Consider the following 20,718-nt stretch of genomic DNA (forward strand, 5'->3'; position numbering starts at 1 on the left):
CTTCGTGCTCAAAGACAGCAGTGGGGAGATGTTTCCAGATTAATGAATTTTCAGATTAATGGGAATGAATTTTCAGATTAATGGGAGCAAATTTCCAGATTAATGAGAAGGAATTTTCAGATTAATGAGGAGGAATTTTCAGATTCATGAGGAAAAATTAGTGTGAGTGATCAAAGTGACCAAGCATACTCCTAAAGCTAAGATCTTCCTGTTAATCCCCCAGCTGATCTCCCACAGCTCCCATTCTTTGGATATCTGCAAGGAAAGGGAGTCAATGGTTAAATAAAACTGTCCAGAGTGGTGAGAACATGCTTATGGAGCTGCCATGGGGATGTTGACAATTCCTGGAAGGAAAAGGGTTAAGAGCCAGCAGCTCACACACACACAAGTGTGGGACTGCACTTTCATTCTCCCCCTTGCAGCTCCAGCTGTTCAGTGCCAGCTTTTCCAAAACTGGGATGGGCACAGCGAGCTGAGGAGATCTTGGTGTTCCTCTGGTTTTAAAACCTCAGCTTGTGGACCTTTCCCGTGAGCAGGGGGCTCCCAAGGACTTCCATCGGTTTTTTAGTGGTCCCTGCTGCGGGCAGTCATAGGATCAGAGTCATAAAATCCCAGAATTTGGGTTGAAAGGGACCTTAAACTCATCCCATTCCACCCCTGCCATGGCAGAGACACCTCCCCCTGTCCCAGGCTGCTCCCAGCCCTGTCCAACCTGGCCTTGGACATTCCAGGGATCCAGGGGCAGCCACAGCTGCTCTGGGAATTCCATCCCAACCTCTCTCCACCCTCGCAGGGAAGGATTTTTTCCCAATATCCCATCTATCCCTGCCCTCTGGCAGTTTTATACCATTCCCCTTGTCCTGTCGCTCCATCCCTTGTCCAAAATCTCTCTCCATCTTTCCTGTCAGCTCCTTCAGGCACTTCAAGGCCACACCAAGGTCACCACAAAACTTTTCTTCTCCAGGCTGAACAATCCCAACCCTCTCAGCTTTTCCAACCCAAATTCTTCTCTTTTAGGAGAAAAGGCAAAGAGAATTGGGATTGTCCAGCCAAGCCAAGTCACCTGCTCGCTCCAAAGTCCTGGTGGAGCTCAGACAACTTTCAAACTTCCCCAAGAGGCTCAGAGAGAGGGGCTGGGCTGTGTTTTTGTGTTTTTCTGGTTGCACCAGGCAGGGATGAAGCAGAGACCTGAGAGTGCCACCATGGGCAGAGACGTGGAAAGCTTCCAGTGGGAAAGGGAGTGGCAAGCAAGAACAAGAACTCAGTTGCAACAGAAGGAGCTGGAACGTTTCTGTCTTTTCTGAGCAAAATTATTGCAAATCCTCTGCCTTTTCTGCATCTCTCCTCCTGGCCTGTTTTATTCACACCTCAGGCACCGAGGAACTGGGGCCCAGGGGAGGTTTGGTGGTTCTGAGAGGGAGCTGGTGTGGGATATGTGGGCACAGGAGGGGAACCAGCAGTGCCCCAGGGAAAAGCCTGCATGGTTGCACTGTGCCTGCTGCATTTCTGCTGCTGAGCATTTATTACCACTCTAATTTATTACCTCTCAGGGGATCCACTCCAGTGAAAACTGCATTTATAAACCTGAAAGCATCTGATTTCTGCTAGCAACACATAAATGACTGTTCTCCTCTCTTTCTCACACTTTTTATTTCAGTAGATTAGCTGAGATCAAATGTCCTCAGTGTTTTCTATCACTTTGTACCAGAGCCTCAGAATTCGCCTGGAGTCTGTGGCCACAACATAAATGACAATATCAGAGTTTATTTTCTCTCCTGGAAAGCAAATAAACTGTGCTAAAAACAGAGAGTTAGATCACTGGCCATTGTGGAAGGAAAACCACAGCAGAAAACAAGCTGGAGTTTCCTGAGGAGCCAGCACTGGGTTTTTACATCCAGTGGGAACTTCCATCCCCATAGCAGTGCAGGAAACTCCCTGAGAGGGGACTGGGTAGGTTTGGGGTGTTTATGCTGGATTCTGCCCATCAACAACGATTGGATTTCTCTACCAGGTGCATCCCTGGAGATGCTGGAGCTGGTGGGGAGCAATCCCAGCTTTTTGGGAGCCTTAAGCCCTTCTAGAGCCTTCACAGCATCTTCTCCCTGCTTTGCCTGCCCTTCCCTGCCCAGGAAGCCAAGGAGATCCTGGCCAGGACACCCAGAGCTGGTCCCTGGCACATGTGGAGCTCAGCCCTTCCCAGAACTCCTGCAGGGAAAGAGGAGCACAAATTAAATCAGCTGCCACCTCTCAAAATGTCCCTGCAAACTACAACTGAACCCATGAGTTCAACCAAACCGAGCTCAAGAAGTGTTACTTAAATTTCCTGAGATTGTTTTGGGCTGATTACTTGGACCAGCCCTCCAAGGCCCACCCGTTAAAACACCTCTGCCACTTGAAAAATCTGTCGTCAGAGGGGAAATTATCCTCAGCAAGTAAACGCCACAGCTTCCTTTCCCCTGCTATCACGATCTTGTGCTGCTTATTTGCTTTTCTGATGCTGTTTTGTGCCTCCAGGCCCAGCTCTGCCCTTCACTTACTCACAGGGGAAGGATTCCCCACCCACCCCTGGGCATCCTGAGCTGGAATTTGGGCCAGACTGAATGTCCTGTGCTCTGGCCCAGCCCGAGCCGGGTGCCAGAGGGGCAGGAGGGTGGCAGGAGGAGGCTCAGCGTGAGCCACGAGTTTCTCTGTGATCTCCCTAATTCTTCAGAAGCTGGCTTTGATCCCCTGGTATTGTTTGAGCTGGTGCCCAAACCCTATTAAACAACCTTGTGACAGGGACTGGAGGGGGAAAGGTTGTGCTTTTTCCCCGTCAGATGTTGAGCAATCAGCGTGGAAAACTGCTCAGTGCCAGGGCTGGTGACAGGGAGACCCTGTGACACCGTGGGGCTGTGGTGGCATGGCAGGTCCCAGGATTCCTGTGGTTCCACGGGGCTGGGATTGCTCCCTACAGGTGGGATGGGAGCTGCAGGAGCATCCTGGGTCCCTTCCCTGGGTCCCTTCCCTGGGTCCCTTCCCTGGGTCCCTTCCCTGGGTCCCTTCCCTGGGTCCCTTCCTTGATGCCTTCTCTGGTTCTCTTCCTTGTTCCCTTCCCTAGATCCCTTCCCTGGATCTTTTCTCTGGATCTCTCCCCTGGATCCCGTCCCTGGATCCCTTCTGTGAGTCCTTCCCTGGATCACTTTCCTAGATGCCTCCCCTGCCCTCTGGGCACCCAAAATTTTGGGCAGGTGTCCAGAATCCCCCCCCGCCCAGGTCTGTGGCTCCAGAGAAGCCAAGGCTGATCCAATAAATTCCCATCTCTCCTCAGAGCACAAACCTGTACTCAGAGCTGCGCTTTGATGGATATTTCATTTTAATCCCTGCATATTTCGGGGTCAAATGCCTCCTGAGGTGACCTGTGAGAGGCAGAGGGGACACCCAGCACCCAGGCTGGGACTGTCTTGATTTGACAAAGGGCAGGGATCACGTGCAGGGACAATCAGAGGCACAGGGGCCGACAAAGAGGGGAAGAGAATGAGCAGGGCTCGTCACATCGCCTGTGACAGTACTGGAAGGTGCTTGTGCTCTCTGCCACCAAAGGTGACACAAAAAAACCTGTGCAGAACAGACTGGAGCAGGGAACAACGGGCTGGCTTTGTTCCCCTCGCCTGGTGGGGTGACTCCAGGGCTCAGGTCAAGTGCCAGCAGTGCCAATCAATCTCTTTTTGTTAAAAAAATAACAAAACAAGAACCAACATCCCAACCCACAAATCCACCCTCCAGCTTTCCAGAAGTCAGAGTTCCCCCAGCAGCTCAGCTTTCCTTCACCCCCACCTGTGCTGCTGATCCCAGGGAAGGCAGGAGGGGTGCACAGGGCAGGATTTTACACTGGAGGCTGCACGGAGCTCTTTGCTTTGCGTTACTCACACTCCTCAAGCCCTGGCAAATTGCTTCACCTCTGACCGTACTCCACCGTAATTTTTTCAAGCTGAAGAAGTGTCTGTTCTGGATCTTCATCTGAAATGGCAATTGACTTTGAATCTTTTTGGAAGGCCCAGAAAGGAATGAAAGGCTTCCAAGCATCTTTGTGCTGTTTGGTGCCTGGAAGTGGCTCCTCTCACAGCGGAGCAAAGAGAAGAAGCAGATCTGGGGGAGTAATTTAATCTGCATCAGGTAATTTACTGCAAGGCAACACCTCAGCCCTCGATGCTTTTGGCTCCCAAACATCCTTGACCTCGCTCTTCTCTGCCCTTCAGATAACCCTGGGAAGGAGAAGGCTCCTCAAGGAGCAAATCCAGGAGTCAAAGCCACAACTTCCTCTGCTCAAACAGGGCCCAGGAGGCTGAGGCAGGGCGTGGATCCTCTCTTCATGTTCCAGGGCTTTCCTCAGCTCAGGTAAATTAACACCGTAGTAATTACCCCAGGCCAAACACAGAGCTGGGGAAAGTGCAGATATTTCAGCCAGAGGGGTGAAATTGGAGCTGGAATTGGCAGGAACCATCCCCTTTTATCAATGTGAGGAAAGGGATGGGAGATGTTTCAGCCCCAGTCCACATGTGCAGATGTATCCACATGTGGGACTTCCCTGCTGGAGCTGCTCGCTCCAGATCCTGAGGATTGCTCTCAGCAGAGCTTTTCCAAACCATTCTCCCACATTTTTGGTCCGTAGCAAAGGGATTCTGTGGCTTCAGGACTCCTGTACTAGCAGTGTTGGCTGGAGGGTGTTGGGAAACACCTCGTGGCTGGTGCTGTGTGGGATTGTAAAGAACCACATCTGACTGCTTCACCTGGGACTGCTCCAAAAAGAAGGATAAAATGGGAGGAAAGACAAAAAGCACCTTCTATCAGAGCGATTGCCTGTGGAAAAAAGGGACCACTGGAGAGAAGTTTAATCAGTGCAGTGAGTAATTGCAGGAACTGCCATAAAACACTTCCCAAATTTCTTTTCCCACTTCACATCCTAGCACAGGCCACTCTGGAAAGCCTCCTGTGGAACTGGTGGGGTGACATGTACTTCCCATGAGTAAGGGCAGGGAAGGTTTCCCATTGGAGACACTCCCTGGGCTCTTTCTGATTTCCCCACAGAGATCTGAAAGCGCTGATGCATAATTCCAATTTTTTCCCACCCCACTCCGAGCGTGGCTACCCCAAGGAGGCATTTACCAGCCAAAATCCCTGCTGGAGACACCCAACACAGCCATCCCACGCAGCCCCAGCACAGAGCAGGGGCTGGGGATGCTCTGGGGCTCCCTGCTGCTGCTCCACACCGCGGTCACGCAGAGGCCACCAGCTCCTTTTGGCACCTGGGCCGAGCAGGGATCGTGACAGACCAAAAATAATCCCTCCCCTGTCAGGCAGGGCTGGGAGACACCCCGTGATCAAAGATGGGGAAGCACGAGGAGCGAGTGCAGTGCCCGGTAGTCGCAGCAGAGCAGCTGCCTGACACTTGTGGAGCTTCCTAGAGCCCGCAGAGAGGATGTGAAGGAGGAGGATGATACGGAGGGCTCAGCAGATGTTTCATTGGAGCTACTCCCGTGCGTGAGAGAACGCACGAAGCCGCTCGACGGAAAATGTGCATCCAGAAGTGGACATGGCACTGGAGATGAGATAATTATTAAGGCATTTCTATTCTGGAGCTTTTCTGTGCGGAGTTTTACGCGGTAAGAAATGTTAGCGTTGCCTTTCTACACGCACACACGTTCCCTGGCCCAAACAAATGGGCGGCTCTCAGTCACTGATACGTCCCCAGGTCTGTCCCTTTGGCCACAAATAGCTCATTGCCCTATTGGAAAGGTTCCTGTGGAGGGCAGCCAGGTTTGCCCGGCTATATTTACCTAAGCTGGCAAACCAGGCCAGCTCCTCCCAGCTCTGCCGCTGTATATAAAGGGCAACGGTACAAAATAAACCAGCTCAATTTTATAACAAAATGGGTTCTGCGCTGACTGACCGTGCTGAATGGGAGAGCTGTGCCCAGATTTCCTGGGATGGCCAGGAAATACTGGGAGCGCTGGGAATTCACCGGCAGCGGCTCGGCTGGTTATAACCCCGCTTTTTTGGGGGGGACGGGTGGGGGTCCCGTCCTGGGGGGTGCAGAAAGGAGCCGAGGGCAGGCGGGGGAGCTGAGCGGGGCTGAGCGGGGCTGAGCGGGGCTGAGCCGCTGTCGCCGCTGTCGCCGAGGATGCTCCGGGGACCGCTCGGCGCCCGCCGCAGCTCCGGGCGCTGCCGCCAGGTGGCGGCCGAGGGACCGGGATCGGGATGGGGATCGGGATCGGGATGGGGATCGGGATGGGGATCGGGATCGGGATCGGGGATGGGGATGGGGATCGGGATGGGGAGCGGGATCGGGATCGGGATGGCGATCGGAATCGGGATCGGGATCGGGATGGGGATCGGGATCGGGATCGGGAGCGGGATCGGGATGGGGATCGGGATCGGGATCGGGAGCGGGATGGGGATCGGGATCGGGATGGGGATCGGGATCGGGATGGGGATGGGGATCGGGATCGGGATGGGGATCGGGATGGGGATCGGGAGCGGGATGGGGATCGGGATCGGGATGGGGATCGGGATCGGGATGGGGATCGGGATAAGGACTGGGATTGGGATGGGGATTGGGATGGGGGTGGCAATAGGGATAGGATTGATAAGGATCGGGATCAGGACCGAGTTCAGGATCAGGATGGGGATCAGGATCAGGATTGGGATCAGGATTGGGATCAGGATGGGGATCAGGATCAGGATTGAGATGGGGATCAAGATCAGGATCAGGACACAGATGGGGATTGGGATCAGATTGATAGGAATCAGGATTGGGATCAGGATCAGGATTGGTGTCGGGATCGGGATGGGGATTGGGATTGGTCCAGACTCTAAAGGGGGATGGCCATCAATGGGGAGAGTGGTTTGTTGGGTGGGGAGACAGCGCTAGGAAAAGGGGCAATGGTTTGAAACTGAAAGAGAAGAGATTTAGATGAGGTGCTTGGGAGAAACTCCCCCATGAGCTGCAGCTGCCCCTGGATCCCTGGCGGTGTCCAAGGCCAGGCTGGAGCAGCCTGCTGTGTGGGAGGTGTCCCTGCCATGGCAGGGGTGCCACTGGATGAGCTTTGAGCTCCCTTCCATCCCAAACCATTCCACGGGCCCGTGACACACCTGGGTGGGAAATTCCTGTGCGTTTTTGACAGTCCAAGGTGACTTTGTGTTGCTTGTCCTGAAGAAAACATTGGGAGGTGTCGATACCAGGGCTCCAAACCCTCCTGGCTTCCCAGGGAGCCCCAGCCAGAACTGCCCATCCTCACGCTGCCTTTGTGTCCATCCCCAGCAGCTCCTCAGCCACCAGACCTCACAAAAACCTCTGAATCCTGGAGGCAGCTCCTGCACTGTGATTTTCAAGCCCCATCCACGAAAACACCGACCCACAATTTTCAGCCCAGATGAAAACTTTCAGCTTCTTGTTTCAGCCTGCTCATGTCACACACCTCCCCTCGTCTGCCTGGAAGTGACTCTGTTGTCAGATGCTTCTTCCTTTTCCCTGCTTTGGGCCTCTCCTGCCCACCACAGACACCAACTCCTCCTGTTTGCAGGTTCCCAGCTCCAACCACCGAAGATTTAAGAGACAAAAAAAGCTTAGAAGCATTTATTTTATTTTTTTTTTCACCTACACAACATTTCTGATGCCCTGAAAGGTACCTGCTGTTTCCTGAAGTGAGCTCAGACCTCCTGCACGGCCCGTGAGAAACAAGGGATAAACAAGGGGATAATATCCTGTCCCACATCTGAAACCCAACTTCACAAAAAGTATGCACTAAATGACACATGATAACGGGGAAGGAGATGCCAGCTGCCCTAATGAATGGTGGTGAGCAAAGCTGGAAAAATAAATGATATAATAATCTCTTATTATATCCCCTTTGACATAAATTAATCTTGACCCGGAACAACGGCGCTGCTTTCCAAGGGAAAATAACCAGGGTGAAATTTTCACCATGAGTCAGGAGGCCAGCGCAGGGTGGTTTGTGTTTGCTCTCTGTTGTTTAGAATTTTGCTTCAGCTGGTAAATTTTGTGGAAAGGTCGAGGACAGGGTGAACAACTTTCACACAGAAATTCCAATTCCTGCCTCAGCAGCGGCTGGGAAGGAGCTGCTGTACCTCAGCTCCAGGAATTGGCTTTGGGAAGCCCCAAGGAGATGTGCAAGGCTCTGGAAGAGCAGGAAGGCCCTGTTGTGTCACCACAGAACTGCCCAAAATATCCCCAGGTCCTTCCCTTTGGGCTGGTGGGAATTTTGCTCCAATTAATTGGGAATGACTGGAGGCTCAGGTCGGTGTTCCTGCTGGGGGATGCACGTGTTGTTACTTTCTGGGAGTCTTGGTTGATTTTTTATTGCTCAGGCCTGCAATGGCAATGGAAAAAAATCCCTGGGAAGTCCTCACTGAGAAAGAGCAGATGGGGGAGGGAGAGTCTCCCTCTCATTTATCCTATTTATCCTATTTATCCTATTTATCCTATTTATCCTGTTTTTCCATTGTCCAGTGTCCTGCAGGAGCCTTTCCTAGGTCCTTTCCTAGGGAGGAAGGATTAAGGACTGGCTCTAGCCAGTTTAGGCCTGCCTAAATATAAACCTGGAGAGGAGAAGATTCCAGGGAGAGCTGGAGAGGGACTGGGGACAAGGGATGGAGGGACAGGACACAGGGAATGGCTCCCAGTGCCAGAGGGCAGGGACAGATGAGAAATTAGCAAAAAATTCCCCGTGAAGGTGGTGAGATCCTGGCACAGGTTGCCCAGAGAAACTGGATATGGAAGCTTAAAACCTGTAGCTGAAGAGAAGAAAAGCCCAATGTGCTCCCACAAGGTGTATGGCAGAGGAATGTTCTTTATTTTGATGTTTTTATTCATTTAAAAAATAAAAATAAAAATAACTGCATGCTTTGCTATTCATCATTATTATACATCGTGTTTGTACTGGGATAAATGAAATTAAAGTAGCAGACAGAAAAAAGCCAGGCTTGTTGAGAGCAGTGGTTCTCCGGCACGGGCTGGGATCAGAGGTTTGAGATAAAAGTAGAAGGAAATACAAAGCAGCTTTTTATGAATTAACATGCCCAGGAGAGAGAAGTTTCTTCCTGGCCCTCCTCAGCTGAGCCAGGCACACCTTACCAGCCATACTCACATATCTGCATTTATTATTTGCATCTCTCTGTGCCAAAAGTCACAGGACAAATCCCCAGATCAGACTCCCGGTACTTTCACTTCCAGCAAAGCCTTTCCAAAGGAAGAATTTCTGTCTGGAGGCTCCCAGGGAGGAGAGCCTGGGGAAGAGAAGGCAGCTGAGCTCCCCAGCTCCTCAGGGGAGCTGCTTTGGCAGCCAGCACCTGGAATTGGCACCTGGGGAAGGAATGTGGGGATTTTGGTCACTTATCTCAGCGATATCTCACCTCTGGGTGCTGTGATGAGGTGAACACGGCGGGTGAGAGCAGCAGCTGTGTCCGTGTGGGACATTCCATGTGTGGAAACCACGGCATCCCAGAGCAGAAGGCTTGGGAAGCTCCAGGGTGGCCTTTCTTTCACTGTTTCCTCCTCCACCAGGCTCCCCAGAGCCACCACAGAGGTTAACCCTCATCTCTGTCACCCTCACCCTCGTTATGCATTTCCTAATTATTTTTCCCCCAGTTGAATCCCATTTTTTCCTGTCCCATCCTCTCCCAGCCCCAGATTTCCCTCTCTCCCAATGCAATTTCTGTGTTTGAGAGCTCTTTGCCTCCCAACCCTTTTTAGGATCCTTTTTAGGCCATTTCCCTCCTTCCTCACAGACATCTTTTCCACATCTCCCCATTCCCTTCCAATTTCTCCACGTCCTTCCCAAAAAAGGTGTGCCCAGAATTACATAAAAGCATCCCAGCCAGGATCTGAGGGGAGTGGAAGGGTTAATTCCCATGTCTGGAAGGTGATATTCTATTTTATTCAATCCCAATGGTGTTTTTTCCAACACCACAGAAGTGCTGAGACTCTTCCACATTTTCCTACATTCCTTCCCATTTTTTTCTAGACTATTTCCCCCATGTCTGCCAGTGTTTAAATCCAGGATACAAGGAGATGGTTTTTACTGCACTTATAAGTGGTTGTTGCTGATGAATCAGCATATAAAATGGGCTAATTAATGAGTTTTTGAATAACTAACACCCCCCAGGCTTCAGTTTTACCTAAAGGGATCATGTTTATCCAGAGACAAGTGCTAGCAAAAGAGAAATACATTAAAATAATCCAGCAATCCTACTACTACATGGAGTAAATTGCAGGGGGGGAAAAAAAAGAAAAAAAGAAATAAAAGCCACTTAGCAGGCTATTTTTTTCTTCATTAAACGTGATGAGCTCATAAAAGCCCAATTAATTAGTCAGAATGATGTGAATGACTCGTCAGACCTAATTTTAGCAGCCTAAAGTTAGCCAGCATTTCCACAGCAGTCGTTTCATCTCCGTCAGCAATAAATGGAGAGGGATGAACATTTCCAGGATAAACTCATCCCTAAAAACCAGAGGAAGGTGGAGTGAACTCTCCTGTGGAGACTGAAGAGTTCCAGGAACCACAGAGAGCAGGCAAACACTGAATTTCTTTGCTGCTAAGGTCAGGTGAGCTCAACCCCAGCAACTCTGATATGATTATTTTATGTTTGCAGGGTAATTAAACACAACGCAAATGAACTGCAATCATCAGGGGCAAGAGCATGATGAGGCATTGCTCACTGGATAATTACAGAGACGTGCAGAGCACGGAACTTCCACGTCACAGACACCTTCAGAGCATCAATGTTTTCCTTTTTTTTTCCCCCCAGTGTGAGCCGGAGTTGTTGGATTTCTTGTGAAGGATCATTTTAACACAGCCATCTGAGACAAGCACTTTTCATTCTGACAAAATCACCCTGTTTGCTCTCCAGATTGATCTTTGTCTTTGCAAGGAAGTGCAACACGCTGAAAAGAAAAGCGAAATGAAATGAAAGAGGATTTGATATCAAATACTGCACAGCTCACTCCAGACATGATCTCCTCAAGGCTCAACCTGATTTTGCTGATTTAAAACCAGAGGTCTTGTTTTGATTTTTTTTTTTTTTTGACCTCCTGCATCCCTCCAGCTGCTGAGGGAGCAGCACCTCAGGGAGTGGTTCATGATTAGGGATGGAAGCTCTCCAGGATCCCACTGTAGGTCCCACAGGACCGGGCAGGATGTGAGCAGGTGTCCAAAGCCACCCAGGAGCACTGGGGTCAGTCATTCCTTTGTCTTACAAAGAACAGCCCCACGGATTCACCAGAGGAGCTCTGGGATGAGGCTGGATCAGAGGAATCACTTGCTGGGATAATGGAGCTCCAGAGCCTCCTGGAGGGGCTGGAATGGGCTTTCCAAACCAACGAGGCAGCTTGGAAACCCCTCCCCAGAGGGCACAGGGCATGGTTTGTGTGCCCTGCCGAGGTTGTTCTGCGTCTCTGGGCACGGCCAGCCCTGGTCCCTGCAGGGGAAGGAAGTTCACCAGGGTTTGCTCCAGTGCAGGGGCTCTCTGGACATCCCAAGTGGAAGCTGCTCCCTTGTTCCCGCAGCACAGAGCTGTCCCCGCAGCCCAGCAGGGTGTGACAGTGTGTGACAGCATGGCCACGAGGTCTGGGACATAAATACTGCTGCACACAAGCCCGCTGTCTGTGTTCGAGGAGCCACGAGGGGAGGATTTGTTGGGAGGGGTTTTAATGGCAGGAAAAGTCAGATTTGGGACTCTATGGAGAGCCTGCTCAAGGTCACAGCAGCTTTCCTGTAGGAAACCTCTCCAGGAGGCTGGCTGGAAGCTGTCACTGGCTCTTCAGGATCCTCACAACTGGTGACGAGGGCAACAGCGCTGAAGGACTTTTGGTTGGACTTGATTTCCAGGGCTGGCTTCTCCGCTTGCTTCTCCCGCGTCTTCTCGGCGCGGTTCCACTCCTGCTCCTTGCGCTCCAGCTGCATGGCGCTGCAGTGAGGGGCGTACACCTCCGTGGTCTCCTCGAACTGCAGGCAGTCCACCTTGTAGTACTTCTTCTTGACGTGCAGGACATCGTTGAACCTGTGGCCCCACAGGATCTCTCTGGGCACGTAGGAGCTCCGCGACTGGTGGGAAGTCCCCGTGGAGTCACCCGTGTAGACAAAGGTCACCAAGATCTCAAAGTTGTCCTTGGCCAGGGCTTTGCGGTCCAGGCCGTACAAGGGGCTGTCGCTGTCGATCTCGTGGACAACGGTGACTGGTGTGACCAGTATGATCTGGTCGTTGAGCAGCTTCAGGTCCCGGTACTCCATGGTCATCCTCCCCTCCTTGTCCTCCCTGTAGCGCAGCAGCTGCGCGCGCACCGAGCCCTCCACCATGTGGTTGGGCCGGAAGTCCCCGATGCGCCACATCAGGCAGAATTTGCCATCCCTCAGCCCAACCACGGCGTAGTAGCTGAAACGGATGGTCTGGGCCCTCTTGCGGGCCGTGGCCATCTTGGCCAAGGCAGCCCCGATGATGAAGGTGTCGATGATGCAGCTCAGCACCGACTGCAGGATCACCATGAGGATGGCGAGCGAGCACTCCTCGGTCACGCAGCGGTAGCCGTACCCGATGGTGGTCTGCGTTTCCAGGGAGAACAGGAAGGCTCCCGTGAAGCTGTGCACGTTTGCCACGCAGGGGGTGATCTCCTCGTCGCTGAACAGGTCCCCGTGCTGGACGGCAATCAGCCAGAACACCAGGCCGAAGAACAGCCACGAGAGCACGTAGGACAGCGAGAAAATCACAAACATGTGGCGCCACTTGATGTCCACCAGCGTGGTGAAGATGTCCACCACGTAGCTCTCCCACTCCCCAAAGATGTGCTTGAAGTAGACGTTGCAGCTGCCATCCTTGTGGAGAAACCTCTTCTGCAGCCTTTTCACCTCCTTTTCCGGGCTTTCCCGACAGGCGCCGCGGTAACTGACCTTGTTTCCCTGGATATTTACCGGCCTGTAGCAGCCACTTTGGTCATTCATCTTCCTCATCTCTGCCTCTGCTTACAGAAGGTGCCAGGGGTTGTTTTCTTTGTTCATTGGAAATCTATGAAATAAAGGAGAAAGTCTGTTTTTATTTGAATTTCCAGATCTGATCCCATTTGCTCCGTGACCATCATGGGTAATTTTTGGAAGGGGACAGGCTGTGACATCCATGACCAGGCCTGGAAATATGAGACAGCTACAAAATCAACCAGTTAAAAATGTCCTTGTCAGCCCTAAAATTTGATGAAAAAATAAATCAAAACCTTTTTTTGGAGTGGAGACCCTATTGTGAGTAACTCCTTTAATGATCCCATGAAGCAAGATTAAAAGCAGGATGAGCTCCCCTGAGCAGTCACAAATGGCAGAGACCACTTAAATTTGACCAAATATTGGAGGTAATTAATTGCTTTTTTTCAATTTTCTTCATTTTCCTCCATTAGAAAAAATAAAAAAAAAAATGGGGAAACCCCCTCATTTAGAGTTAAAACTTCAGTCACATGGTCAGGGAAATTCAGTGCTGGTGTGTTTTAACCAAAAAATGTATCAAACACATGAACACAACATTATTTATGTTCTAGCATTGCCCAGAAAAACCTGCTCTTGTGAAGTGGACTGAGCTGGTGCTGCAGAGACATGTTTGTTCAATTTGGAGAAAATTATTTACATTTCAAATGAAATAAGAAACCACTCTGAGGTCCTGGAAAGCCTCTGAAATCCTTCCTTAAAGCAAACAAAAAAATATCCGGCTGCCAAAAATATTTAAATCTTGATTAATGAGTTTGAAGCAAACACGGAGGGTGTTAATGGAAGTTGTGGGTGACACAAATTTAGGAAGTGATGTGGATTAGGAGATTCCTCTGTCAGAGCAGAGAAGAACTGAGCAGTCCTGGGCCATATTTAGTGACCAAGAACAAGAATTATGTTAGAAATTGAGACCTCATCACCTGGAATCCAATAAAAAACATGTAATTTCGAAAAGGCAAATCCTTTTCCTGCAGGTCTCCAGCTCATTCCACAACATCCCAACCACTAACACACAAACCAGTCAGAAGTGATGGGGACACAGCAGAAAAATTCCAATTTTTTGCTAATTTCATGCTTCTAACTGATATTCCTAAAGGGGAAAAAATGAAAAAACAACAGCTAATATTTTTGTGGGAAACCTGTCATTATTCTTCCAGAAACTGCAAGTTTTTGATGGAAAAATGACAAGCTCTTTTCCCATTTTTAAGCTGGTTTCAGAGTTCGGATGTAGGTTTTCAATGGAGCCAAGAAATCCATGGAAAATGAATTAAAGAAAAGAGAATTTCAGAAAAAAAAACAGCTGTCCTGAGGGAATTCTTTTCCTCAGGTCTTCACTCCTTTTGCCTGAGCAGAAATGACTGCACATACTTCCAGGCAGAGGAGTGTCAGGCCCATGGGGTGTAAAATATATAGGATGGACTGGATTAACAGCCCAAGAACTCTCTCCTCATCCAAGGAACCATGACAAGCATGCAGAGACATTCATCCAAAAACACTTAAAAGCCAAACATAGTTTCCATTTCTTTTTTTTCTCTTTTTTTTTTTCCTTTTTTTTTTTTTTCCAGTCCAGAAATGAATGTGACATATGGTGTCGTAGCCTCAGAATGTGGCCTTCATTAAAAAACACAACATTAATGTTTCCAAAAATACTTCTTGGAATAGGGTCTTTGGAAACATTCATATGACTTGCTTTACTCAGAGTTTTAAACAAACAGCGCAGCCTGCTCTATTGAAGACGCTTGACCCAACATTTTCAAAGTCGTGTTTGACAACAAACAAAAACTGGGAACTGTTGAGGGTTGGTTTTTTTGGTGTTTTTGTTAAGCACCTCATAATGTGAGGTGTGAAAATGGAGTAATCAGGAGCCAATATGATCTTAAATAAAAACATTTGTAGGGCTTTGTGTTGAGGGGCAGCTCTCTGACAGGGACCAGGGAATGCTGGAGCTGGACCAGGGGATTGGGATGGATTTTAGGGAAAGGTTCTTCCCCCAGAGGTGCTGGCACTGCCCAGGCTCCCCAGGGAATGGTGACACTCCTGAGGCTGCCAGAGCTCCAGGAGGGTTTGGACAGCGCTCCAGGGATGCCCAGGGTGGGATTTGGGGTGTCAGGGCCAGAAGATGGACTCGATGATCCTTCATCCCTCCCAACTCAATAGTCCTTGATCCTACTTATTTTCTGATCTACTTATCTCCTTCTCTTATCTACTGATTTTCTTATTGACTGCTTCAAACCAGAGTTCCTTGAAAACACTCCCAGACATCCCAGGACTCTAAAAGGGACTCAACCTCATCAACCAAAGGCTCCTGAGGGGATCCCACTCTGCTGTCACCATCAGAAAACCTTCGCATTTCCAAAATTGTGTTTCACTGGCACCACCCTCGGGGTTTTTGTGGGCAGAACCTTGGGTGTGACACACAGAACAATGGGGTAAAGACCACTCTGATTCCCTGGCCATCTGCCACAGCCAGGAGACAGCTTTGACGTGGAGGTGACCTGTTTTGGGACCTCTGACTCTGCACAGGGCTTCTCCTAAGTAGAAGTTGTAATTATAGAAATACTCCCATGGATGTCTGAGGTGAGATTTTGGCTGGAACAAACCATGGAACAGGTTGGGATTGCCCAGAACAATCCAAAGTGTGTCTGCAGTAAGAAAGGGAATGGGATGCAGAGCTCCCTAAACCAAAACCAAATGTCCAGCCCTGGAGCTGGATGGAGCAAAAAACAACCAGTGCAGAGCTACCAGACAAGGATTGCTCCCAGCACCTGAGTTAAGCTTTCTTGGTTTTGTTGAAACTTGGATTTCTCAGAGGCATTTGGCATTGCACAGTGGACACTGCCCCAAGTGACCTAAAACCCAAAATTGCACAGTGGACACTGCCCCAGGTGACCTAAAACCCAAAATTGCACAGTGGACACTGCTCCAGGTGACATAAAACCCAAAATTGCACAGTGGGGACTGCTCCAGGTGACATAAAACCCAAAATTGCACAGTGGGGACTGCCCCAGGTGACATAAAACCCAAAATTGCACAGTGGGGACTGCCCCAGGTGACCTAAAATCCCTGGAAAGAGCCTCTCTTGGCTCTTTCCTCTTGGAAAGTGGCTTCCTCAGCCACTCCAAAGCATCAAAAAATGTTGCCCAGTATTTTGGGTGCACTCAAACATAATCCAAACCTGCACTTTTCAAGGCCACCCTTTCAAGTCTCTCAAGTGCAGCAATAATCGTAATAATTAATGATAATGCATCATGATTAATAACTCTCTGACATTGGTGTTGCTCAGCACATTCAGGTGCAAAGACCCACCCTTGAGTGTTCCTGGATCATGTAAATCAGGATTAGGATCTGTCCCTCATTCCTGGGACACCATGGAACAGACACGTGATTTCCCTGTTCCAGACAAGAGTTTGGGAACCCAGATGTTCCTCCCTCCCTCTGCTGAGGCACTCTGACTTCTGCAGAATGCTCAAAGAATCTGATTATTACCAAATTGTTACCAAAGACCACAGAGTCCCAACCAGTGACCTTCAACCCCAGAGTCATTTCAAAAATCTGATTTTCCAAACTGGAAATATTTGACACATCCCTAAGAAAGCCCCACGATCCCATGAGAGGTCCTGTTACCTGGTAAAGATTAACCAAGGGGGTGGGGGAGGATTTAAAAACATTCTCTACTCACTAAAGCTCAGGGATCTGTTGTTGCAAATGACTCTCAGATGTTGCCAGGAAGCGTTTTCACCTTCCTCTAACACTGATATATAAACCCTCCCCCTTTTCTGTCTTGCTTTTACTTTCTGTGGGCTTTTTCCTGGATTTCTGGGCATGTTTGTGCACATCATGAGCCTCCCCTTGCATTGCAGCACAGCTGAAGTTTGCAGTATTTCTGCTCTCTGTTCTTATAAATGCATTTCCCCCTTCAAATGAAAGTTTGTCAGAGATAAAAATAAAGCAGCAAAGCCAGGCAGGGTGGTAGGAAGGCAGAAACAGAGAAATTTCGAAAGGTTTCTTTAGGGTAAATGGCAGAGAGATGTTCTAAAGAATATCTGAGTCCAGAAACCAGAATAATTCTTAATTATCTAAGCCAGGATTTTGCTGTGTTGGATCCTGAAATGCTCAGGGAGATACAGAACTGCTCCAGAGATCTGTGTTCAGGGGCCTCCACACTGAGCCCCCAAACTGATATACTTTAAAAATTCCACCCCAGTCAGACGTGGGAGGAAATTCCCGTATTCCAAAGGTCACAAAGGAGTGCAGTGGCAGAGCCAGGAGCAAACCCAGCACCTGCTTTTACCCGGTGAAGAGTTGCCGCAAAGCAAAGAGCAGCAGGAGCAGATTTTTCTTATCATATTTATATTTTCATGTAGCTCCTCTCGAGCAGAGCAGCTGTGCCAGAAGAACTCGAGCTCCTGTCAGCTGGCTCAGAACAGTCGCTGCAAAGCCTCGAGCATCCCTGGATGTAATTGTCAATTTAATCCCGATATTTGCAGTTTAGGGCTCAGTGTTTTGTGAGGATAATCCCTCTTGCACCGTAACCTAATACCTAACAAATTGCTGCTACACCCCTTTTATGACTGCCTTTGCCCATTGTGTAAACAATAGGGGTGAATTTTTGTTCGGTGACAACTTCACTCAACAGCCTGTTTGTAAAACATTAAGCAAAACAATGTGAAGATCTGGGTTCCAGGATAATTCTGTTCCGAGATCAGATCAAAAAGAAAACAGCCCCAAACTTCCAGACTGAATTGGGTGCTCGCTGCTCTCACCCCCACACACAGAAGTGATGTCTCTCTCTCTCCAGCCTTGCTTTAGCAATCACCTCCGTTTCCTGCTTCATTTTGGAAATGATCTGAAAGGTTTCCAGTTTTAGTCATTGTTGTGTAACCCTGGAAGGGTTTCAGCTCAGAGACCAGAAATGTGACAAGTCAGAACCTTCGGAGCTGCTTTGGGATTGGCTCCAACACTTGTTCCTTTAAAAAAAATCCACCGCCCACAAAACCTAAATAAATCTATTGTAGGACAGCATTAAGGCTCTTCCTTCCTTCTTTCCTTCCTTCCTCTCACTCTTTTTGTTGCAAAGGGACTTCTCCTGCTACTCACAGCCAATCTTTCTGCTTCTGATCTGTCCTTCCACCATCCCAGCCTGCTCCAAGTCCAGCCTGGCCTTGGACACTTCCAGGAATCCAGGGGCAGCCAGGAATTCCTTCCCCATATCCCACCCAGCCCTGCCCTCTGCCAGCTCAAGCCAACAGATTTAATGTTTGTCAGCTCAGATCCCCACAGGTCAGCTCTGCAAGGCGAAAGGGAATCCCAAATCCCCTGAGAGGATCTGCTGGGGGAGCAGGGCTGTGGGAGAGGGGTCCCCATTTCAGAGCACGGCCAGGAGCACTCCGGCTGTGCTGCCTTCACATCCCCGTGGAAGCTTTGACCCTACACACACAGTGACAGCTTTGATGCCACCAGAGTGAAGCTTTTAAAAGGCTCAAATTTCCCTTGAAAGCAAAGGTTTTGTTCTTCCCATCCCTTCAGCTGAGCCAAGAGAGTGCTGGGGGTCACCGAGGGCTCCACCAGGCATCACCTGGCAGCTGACACCTGTCCCCTCCAGCCTCCTTCGTACAGAGCCCTTCCAGCAGCAGAAGAAAATATTGCAAGTAAAAGAATCAAAAATAAAAAGAATAAAATTATTAAAAATACAATAAAATATTAATATTTGTATAAAATAAAATAAATAAAACACTGGATGATCTTTAAGGTCCCTTCCAACCCAAACCATTCTGATTCTAACACACCAAACCCAGAGCAAAATCTTACTTATTTCTTAGACTCCTTATTCAATGCCTCCATACCAACAGAGACCTAAAGTATCAATATCAAAGTGTTTGTTGAGCATTTTAAGGACCAGACGAAGACTCCAAAGAGCAGCAGAGCTTTGCAGAGATTTTTGAGTCACGCGATGGTGCCGTGATCCCCACTGGAACAACTCACAGCAACAGATATATTGACATTTAATTCATCTAAGTGAAACCAGATCTGCTTGCAACAAAACCAATAAAAAATAAAAATAAAGATGAAGGAGTTTGGCCCCTTGAAGCTGGAGAAGACAGACTGGGAGCTGCTCCTTGGCGAAGGCTTGGTGCCCATTTGGGAGCCACAGGACAGGTTCAAAAGGGAGCAGCTCCCTGCTTCCCACTCCGAGCAATTCCCAAAATCCTGGGAAATCTGTGAATGTCTCTTTTCATTTATTTGCACTGTGTGCACTGCATGGCTTCAGCCAGGAGCCAGCAGTGGAAACACTGAAAAACCAGGAGAGATGGAAAGTGCTGGCAACTCCAGCCTCTTGACGAGGCCTCGCTGCCATTCTTTGTCCCAGACGCTTTGGCAGGGGGGAAACCTAAAACTGCTCCCTCTGGGGAGTCTGTTCCCAACCCTCAGCTCCCAGCAGCTCCTGCATGGAGGGAACTGGGGCCAGCAGGGCTGGGCACAGCAATCCCAGCTCAGCCTCCCCTCATGGGCTGCCCCAGAACTGGGACTGAACTGGGACGGCCCAGCAGGGAAATGGAGTGACCAGGACACCAGAGGTGACATCCCACACTGGAATGGGGCAGCTGCATCCCCCAGGGCCACTGCCATCCCCTCCTCCTGCAAATTCCTTGTCCTGGCTCTCTTCCCATCAGCTGGTACAGGAAGCCATGGAACTAAAATTTGCATTTTGATATTCAGCTGACAGGAGCGAAGGGTCTCCATTTCTGCTCCTGCAGTTTCAATTCTTAAAGCTGCTACAGCTGGGACTCATCCTAGAGCTGAAAATCATGGAATGGTTTGGGTTGGAAAGGACCTTAAAGATCATCCTCTTCCAACCCCCAGCCACGGGCAGGGACATCTCCCACTGGACCAGGATGCTCCAACCCCCATCCAGCCCGGCCCTGGGCACTTCCAGGGATGGAGCAGCCACGCAGGGATGGAACAGCTGGAAAAACAATTTTATATCTTCTCCCTTTGGAAATCAGCAACCAAGCTATTCCCTAATTCAGCAGGCCCCTGGGCTTTAATGAAAATGAGCTGTGAGGCAATCAAATCACCAGTGCCAGCATTAATTAGCATTTTGTCCTCCCCTGGGTGTCTGTCCTGATGCCCAGGGAAGCTTCATTCCCACCCTTCTGCAGATTCCACCCCACACTGCCCCTCTTGGAGCTCCCTCAGCCTTCAGAGCCCCAGCAAAATTCCTCCAGGAACTTTTCCCCCTCGCTGGCCAGGAGCAGGAGAACAGTTTGTAGCAGCTCTGAATAGCTGTGATGTAATTAATGAATTAATGTAATCAGCAGGTTGAGTGGCAGGTCAGGAACAATGACAGAACGAGATCAGAGAGCGCTGAGCAGGAATTTAGCGGAGCCAACACCCTCGGCCCCGTTATTTGCTGTTCTGTCCCTTCCCAAAACACAGCAGGTTATTAATAATCTGGGAATCTGGAGCTGGTATTCCAGAAGGAATGTCCAGAATATTCCTCCAGGCTCGGGGACAGCTTCCTTAACGTCAGCCCGTGCAGCTCCGCTTCCTGAGCTCCTCTCCTTCCTGTTTGCTGCTTGTTTGGGGCCAAGAAAGGCCCCACAGCCCTGAGCCACCACACTTCCAGCCAGGGCTGTTATCCAGGGATATCCCAACATTCCTGGGCAGTTTATCCTGGGATGTTCCAATATTCCTGTGTGTT

The 20,718-nt window shown here is 49.7% G+C and overlaps 1 protein-coding gene across 6 annotated transcripts in view; it reads right to left on the reverse strand.

Annotated features, from left to right (window-relative positions):
• Positions 1-9,975: 9,975 nt before the first annotated feature.
• KCNJ16 (potassium inwardly rectifying channel subfamily J member 16) overlaps positions 9,976-20,718 on the reverse strand; it is a 31,268-nt gene continuing 20,525 nt past the window's right edge. For all 6 annotated transcript variants that reach the window (XM_088065420.1, XM_088065416.1, XM_014259477.2 and 3 more), the window contains one exon: positions 9,976-13,053. In XM_088065420.1, the coding sequence (XP_087921546.1) occupies positions 11,718-12,998 (1,281 nt within the window). In that variant the 5' untranslated portion in view covers positions 12,999-13,053 and the 3' untranslated portion in view covers positions 9,976-11,717. The remainder of the gene's footprint in view (positions 13,054-20,718) is intronic.

Source organism: Pseudopodoces humilis, chromosome 21 (genome assembly GCF_049639895.1).
Source record: "Pseudopodoces humilis isolate 2021_Gansu_Grassland_sample_001 chromosome 21, ASM4963989v1, whole genome shotgun sequence".
Classification (NCBI taxonomy): Eukaryota; Metazoa; Chordata; class Aves; order Passeriformes; family Paridae; genus Pseudopodoces; species Pseudopodoces humilis.